At 41.8% G+C, this 7,433-nt stretch overlaps 1 protein-coding gene across 1 annotated transcript in view; it reads right to left on the reverse strand.

Annotated features, from left to right (window-relative positions):
- Positions 1–6,744, reverse strand: part of TNS3 (tensin 3) — a 1,051,445-nt gene extending 1,044,701 nt beyond the window's left edge. Inside the window, exon 1 of the mRNA XM_030209265.1 lies at positions 6,496–6,744. Within this exon, the coding sequence (XP_030065125.1) occupies positions 6,496–6,528 (33 nt within the window). The 5' untranslated portion in view covers positions 6,529–6,744. The remainder of the gene's footprint in view (positions 1–6,495) is intronic.
- Between the last annotated feature and the right edge of the window lie 689 nt (positions 6,745–7,433).

Genomic DNA, 7,433 nt, shown 5'->3' on the forward strand with positions numbered 1-7,433 from the left:
CCACACCAGGAGCAGCGTTTCGTGGCTTCAGAAGGGGCAAACATAAAGCGGACCGGTGCCGACCGAGTAAGCTGTCCCCTCCTGTGCCAACCTGCAATTACTGCTCGGCAAACCTCCGTCTGGTCTATATAGTACTTTGCATTCCCCTGTAGCCTTACCTCGCTGGGCCGCTTGTTAGTTTTTCTTTTTTTTTTCTTTTTTAAAAGAGGCAGGAGAAAGACTGCTGGATCAGAAAACTCAGGAAACCCAGCCCAAGGAGGATGGAGGGGACATTTGGGGGAGGGTGAGATGGACCTGGCACCACCAGGTGTACACCAAAATCCCAGCACAGGGCCCTCAACCTCTATCCAGGCTCAACTGGGTCCAAATGAAGCGCCAGGAGCCAGATCAATCCAGAACTGCACAGTTATGACCCTCCACTTGCTAGACAGAGAATACTGAGGTTGAGCTGGCTGCACATAACCATACAGAGCAAACCTCTCTATCCCCACCTGCTGGTAGAGGGACATAACCCACAGGTCTCTGGACTGAGCTGTGGGACGCTATGGAATAAAGAATTAAAAACTCACTTAGATTTAATCTTCGTCATCCAGGAATACTCAAATCAGCTCAACTACTGTGCCTGAATAAAGCTGGTCTCTATTTATTTGGATTTGAATCATGCCTTTTTCAGTTGCAGATCAAGGTGAAATATACTAAGGTACAGTAGGTAGGCTTATCAAGCTGCACTAGTGCATCCCGCGTGACAATGCCAAAAGAGCTTTAGTCTGCATTACCCCACTGGGAGCCACTAGCGCGGCTTGATAAAAGAGGCCCTAAATTTGGATGTAGGCAATGGAGGGTTAACTGACTTGCCCAAAATCACAGGTTGCTGCAGCGGAACTTGAACCAGGCTTGCTTGGTTCTCAGAGTAGTGTTCTAACCATTAAGCTACTCCTCCTTATTCACTAAAATAGTTTTTGGAAATGGAACTAATTTGGGTTTCCTATGACAAAAGGTATGAAGACTTATACAATCAAAACTTTATGATTTGTTATTCTTAATTACTTTTTGAATACTTCTATAATTGTGCAGCCTCTAGCCCACAAATTGTGTATATTGTCTAAATCAGGGAAACAAACTCCGACTTTAATGCATTTTTGAATTGTACTTTTTAGACAGCAGAATGTGAAAAATGTATAAACAAGAGAAGAATTTTACAAGGCACTTCTAATTATATTTCTGCTTTCCATTGCAAAGCTTATATAATTCTATAACGTTATACCAAGTGGTACTCAAATGTTGTTCTCCCTGTGTGTGTCTGCAGTAATATATAAACTACATTTAAATGGACCTCAATGCATCCACCCTTGGCATTCACCCTTTAAAGTGAACAGAGCCCTTTCATTACAAAAGAACGCCAAAGTTATAAAGCTTATATAATACAATACGAACAACATAAACACACACACATTTGTATACGTGTGTGTGTATCTTCAAAGACAGAAGGACTACACAAACAACATTAAAATAAAAATATTCAAATGGCATAAAATAGTTGTAATTCTCACCTAATCCTATATCTGTCAAATAACTCCAGAGTGAGCTCTGAGTAGCTGTCATCTGATTTCCTGTGAATTTTCAGAGGTTGGAATGGGGTCATAGGCTAGCCCTGTGGCTGGAAGGCTGTGGAGGCAGCATTCACAGCCCCTGGTGGAAGGGAGAGCCAATATTGACACCCAGTGATGTGACAGGGCATCAGAAGGAACATACATCAAATCAAAATTTTTCATACAGAGCCCTAATCTTGTCCTTCTCTCACTTTGTGGCTCTGGAGCAGAGATCACCTCAGACATCTTTCTTTTTCACCTTGGACTAGTAAATCGATATTTGTGCATAATGAAGAGTTATAGTAGCCATTTTGGTCCTAGAAAATATTAGAGTCCTTGCATGTAGTAATACTTTAAAACGACCCAAAAAAAAAAAAGACATAGTAATTGAGCTGCTGCAATTGCACATTTTAATACAACTTCGGAGCAATGTCTTCCACACGAGTTAACATCCATGCACAAGTCCTCTTTGCATTGTTCGGCATGTAGAACCGGCATTCAACTAAGGGCCCTGTTTACTAAGCCATGCTGTAGGTGTAAACACTTTTTAGTGTGCGCTAAAAATTACCACGCACTAAAGATCGAGACACCAATTATATTCCTATGGGTGTCTCTAGTATTAGCATGTGCTAAATTTTAGCACGTGCTAAAAAGTGTGCGCACCTACAGCATGGCTTAGTAAACAGCGCCCTAATTTTAATTCACCAATTCAACACGTCTAGTGCAATTAATACAGTAGATCATGACATCCTGTTAAACATACTTGACTATTATGGAATCTGCGGAACTGTCTTGAAATAGTTCTCTGGATTTTTAAAATCCAAGTCTTACCAAGTTAAGCAACTGGGTAATAGCTCATTGTCATGGGTTTCTTGTAGTGCAGTACCACAGGGTTTTCCTCGGTCACCTATTTTGTTTAACATTTTGATGATCCCTTTAGGCCATTAGTTAGAATCAAATGGGTTTTTAGCATTCATAAATGCTGATGATGCTACAATTTATATCTCATTCATCAAAGAATTACATGAGATTGCAAACAAAATCATCGCCTTAATGGAATCCTGGGCTCTTAACTCAATACTGATAAAACAAAATTTATGATAGTAACTAGCCATTATCACCCAATAACCATCTCAAATTTTAAGACTGATACTGTTACTTATTCTTTGGATTCAACAATGAAGACCTTGGGGATCTTAACTGATCAGTTCCTTTCTTTTGATTGCCAAATTTCCAAAGTAGTCTCGAATGTCTTTAATTCATTGTGGAAACTTAAAAGATTAAGACTATTCTTTTCATCAGTCTTTCACACTTTAGTTGTCGTTAGTCTTAACCAAATTTGACTATTGCAATTCATTTTATGCAGGTATTAAGCAGAGCAGGGGCATAGATAGGTGGGGGCATGGGCTCCCACAGATTTAGTCTTGGCCCCCCCGCCACTTTCGACTACCTCTGCCGCCGCCAGGTACCTTTGCTGGTTGGGGACCCCATCAGCAAAGGTACCTGGCGGTGACGGGGTCCGAAAGTGGCGGGGGAGGGTCGGCGGCGGTAGGGGGAGGCAGGCCAAAATGTGCCCCCCCCCCCACCTTGGGCTCTGGACCCCCCATCCTGCCAAGGTCTGGCTACACCCCTGAAGCAGAGTCTCTTAAGAAAACTACAAAATACTGCTGTGCGCCTTATATATAGACTACCATGTTATGATAAAGCATCGCCTCTTCTTAAGGATATTCACTGGTTACCTATCAGTGAAAGAATTTCATTTAAGCTCTGTGTTTTTGTTCATTAGATTCTTTATGGTATCTTACCCTGTTATATGACAAATCTCATTCAGGGGGTCTTTTACTAAAGCGCACTGGTGTTTTTAGCACACATTAAAAAGAGGTGCGTGCTAAATGCTACAGATGCCAATGTATTCCTATGGGCATCTTTAGCATTTAGCACAAGCCTATTTTTAACATGCGTTAAAAATGCCAGAGCGCCTTAGTAAAAGACCCCCTCACTTAGCACCACAAAATGCCACCTCATCATTTAGAGAATATCTTATATTACATTTCCCAAGTTGTAAAAACTTAACCTACAAAACTATTCATAATGCTAATTTTTCTTACCAAAGTACCAAACTCTGGAACTCATTACCCAAGTATATCGGACACTCAGTCAATTATATATCGTTTAGAAGTTTACTTAAAGCCCACTTTTTTAGATCTATGTTCAGCTAATATGAAAAGAACATTTTTTAAATAGTTGTATTCTTGTATTAATATTAATTGTCTTGTAATGCTTCTTCTTAATTTGTTATGTAAGCCGCACTGAACCTGACCTTTCTTGGGAAATGCGGGATAGAAGTGTCTTAATAAATAAATAAATTGTCATGTTGTCCAATTACAAAGAATTCTTTCACAAAGTTAGAAGCATTGTATGTTCTAAAATTTGTCATCTGATGGCAAACTCTGTTTGAATATCTTTGAGAGCTGTATCAATCCAGTGGACAGTCACCCTGATGTAAAACTGTCCATGGGATGACCAGCAGTCTGTTGTAGTACTACTACTACTAATTTCTATAGCACTACTAGATGAGCACAGCACTGTACACATTATATGCAGGTACTTTCTCTGTCCCTAGAGGGTTTAGACTATTGCAATCTGCTTCTTGCTGGCCTCCCACTTAGTCACCTCTCCAATCAGTTCAAAACTCTGCTGCCCATCTCTTCTTCCACCAGGGTCGCTTTACTCATACTACCCCTCTCCTCAAGTCGCTTCACTGGCTCCCTATCCGTTTTCGCATCCTGTTCAAACTTCTTCTACTAACCTATAAATGTACTCACTCTGCTGCTCCCCAGTATCTCTCCACACTCGTCCTTCCCTACACCCCTTCCCGTGCACTCCGCTCCATGGATAAATCCTTCTCATCTGTTCCCTTCTCCACTACTACCAACTCCAGACTTCGTGCCTTCTGTCTCGCTGCACCCTACGCCTGGAATAAACTTCCTGAGCCCCTACGTCTTGCCCCATCCTTGGCCATCTTTAAATCTACACTGAAAGCCCACCTCTTTAACATTGCTTTTGACTCGTAACCACTTGTAACCACTCGCCTCCACCTACCCTCCTCTCCTCCTTCCTGTACACATTAATTGATTTGATTACTTTATTTTTTGTCTATTAGATTGTAAGCTGTTTGAGCAGGGACTGTCTTTCTTCTATATTTGTGCAGCGCTGTGTACGCCTTGTAGCGCTATAGAAATGCTAAATAGTAGTAGTAGTAAGATGTGTTTTCTTTTTTTGTACCTGGGGCAATGGAGGATTAAGTGACATTCCCAAGGTCACAAGGAGCTGCAGTGGGAATTGAACCCAGGTTGCCAGGATCAAAACCCGCTGCACTAACCATTAGGCTACTCCACATATGATCTGTTCACCGAGAATTGCAACCAGCTTCTGCTTCAGGTCAGGTACTTGGGATTCTGCCAAGTACTTGCAACTTGGATCTGACACTGCTAAAAGCAAGATGCTGAGCTAGATGGCCAGTGGTTTGACCTAGTATGGCTATTCTTATGTTGTATATCAAATAAAGGAAACTTGAAATTTTTGTTCATCTCCACTTAAAAGAGACCCAACATCACTGTTTGGCTTGAGACCAGTAACCAGTTCAACAACACAGGCAACTCCACTGTTCTCACAGGCTAAATTCACTGAACAGCAAAATGTAAGATGAGATGATCCACTGTTTGCATGAGAGATTTACAATAGCAAAATCCTATTTCAGGTTTTGTTGTTTCATTTGGTTTACTGAGGAATCATCACTTACATATTGCTTCTGTTTTTACTTTTAACTACAAGCATGAGAGAGGTAACTGAATAAAAGTAGTAAAAAAATGATGAAATTACTTCGGTAAAATTAACAAACATTTCCTGTACTTCTTTGCAAGTTAAAAGTGGAGGAGTAGCCTAATGATTAGTGCAGTGGGCTGAGAAACTGAGTTCAATTTCCACTGAAGTCACTTAATCCTCCATTGCCCCAGGTACAAACTTATATTATGAGCCCACTAGAGACAGAAAAAGTACCTGCATATACTACTACTACTATAGTATATGTAAACCGCTTTGGATGTACCCACAGAAGGGTGATATATCAAATTCATTACCCCTTATATTTAAGCACAGTAATTAGTTATAATTACTTAGTTACTATACAACACTGAACCCAGACGCTCTCAATGGTAACATACAGCACCGCCATAGAGCCATTGGACTCCATTCAAAATGTAAAAGCAAGCTGTAAGAGTTCTCCATAATACAGTAGAGCAGTCCTGCATTTTCATTAGCTGCATTTAAAAACAACTACAACAAACAAACGTTATAGAGAAAGCTGTCGGTTTTCCCGCATTCAAGCATCACTGACATGTTGCCAAATTTCTTATGTCCAATTCTAATAATACTAGATTAATTAAAATGAAATTACTCCATGCTATCCATATAAGATAGATGCAGATAAAGCAAAACAAAAGTGTGTGATACGATCGTAGCTGGTCCTGTCCATTTTCCCTAGATCGCTAAATGCTTGGAAGAAGAGAAGGAGATCTGTATCTTGATCTCCAAAGAAAGAGACTAAAGCCCACTCTTGTGGTACACGTGAGAACAGGATGCCAGCACACTCAAGCACCGTGAAACAGCTGCTCGACTACAAAACATCATTAAACTCTTGGGTACAAAAGAAAAGGAACGCTTTTGTTTTCAAACCCTCAGTACCAAGAAATTACAAGCACGCATTTCTCTTTTAAAGAGAACATCCTTCCACCACCGATATGGACAGCATAGAATGGCAACATAAAACTAAAAGTTTACTGTACACCAAGGCTTAGTTTCTACAACAAAAAAGTAAAAAAAAAAAAAAAAAAGTTCTCCATTGTACCTTTCTCCCGAGGTTGCTGCACTGATCTTTCATTCAACACGTTAATAATCAGCTACATAAAGGAGGTGGGGGGGAAGTCACGGCTGGATGGACGAAACAATCCACAGAAAGAAGATAATTCGGCCACCTGATGGGGCGGGGCGATCGCCAGGTTTTCAGAAGAACGAGAAAAAGTAATGACATAAAAAAAAGCAACACGGCATTGAGTCTGTCCCTTTTCTTTGCTTCTTTCTGTAAATCTAATCTTTCGAAAAAGTTCAGGAGACACCGGTCAGCTCCCCTTCCACAGCGGCAGGCCCTCTGGGGGCGGGGCCACGGAAATGAGGCTCCACCCACCTTCTGGGCACAGTTCGCGGCGGCGCGAGGCGCGTTCTTCTTGCAGACTGCACTCAGTTCTTTCGTCCATTATGACAGGTTCTGCCGCCTCAGGAGGCTGTGCTGTGACTGTGTATAGTCTTTGTAAAGGGGGAACACGTGGAAGGCAGCCGCGCGGAAAGAAGGCAAGTGCAAGGCTGACCCTTCCATCCCAGAAAGGGGCGCACTTTGAGTGAGGCTAATAAAAGGCTACGTGCCAAAGCGTCTGGGAGCCGAGCCTAACACACAGTGTCTCCAGCACCCCCCCCCCCTTTCCCCCCCAAAAGCCTCATTCACAGCTAACAGTAGAGAAGCGGCAGATCAGTCGTTATTTTTTTTTCTGCAAACAACGCCAAACGAATTTCCGGGAAGAGTTATTGCTAATCTGGTATTGGTGTTATTCTGCTTAAATAAATAAAATACGCTTTAGCGCTGTGGGGGTTGGGACTGGGAGGTCTTGGCTCAATGTGACTTGCAGCAGGTTCAAGGGTCCGCCGTTGCCTTTGAGCAGGTGTTCAGAGGTGCAGAAGTTATGGTTTTTTTTACAGGCAAAAAAGTCAGAGAAAGCACCCGGATCCATGGGA

Source organism: Microcaecilia unicolor, chromosome 1 (assembly GCF_901765095.1).
Source record: "Microcaecilia unicolor chromosome 1, aMicUni1.1, whole genome shotgun sequence".
Taxonomy (NCBI): Eukaryota; Metazoa; Chordata; class Amphibia; order Gymnophiona; family Siphonopidae; genus Microcaecilia; species Microcaecilia unicolor.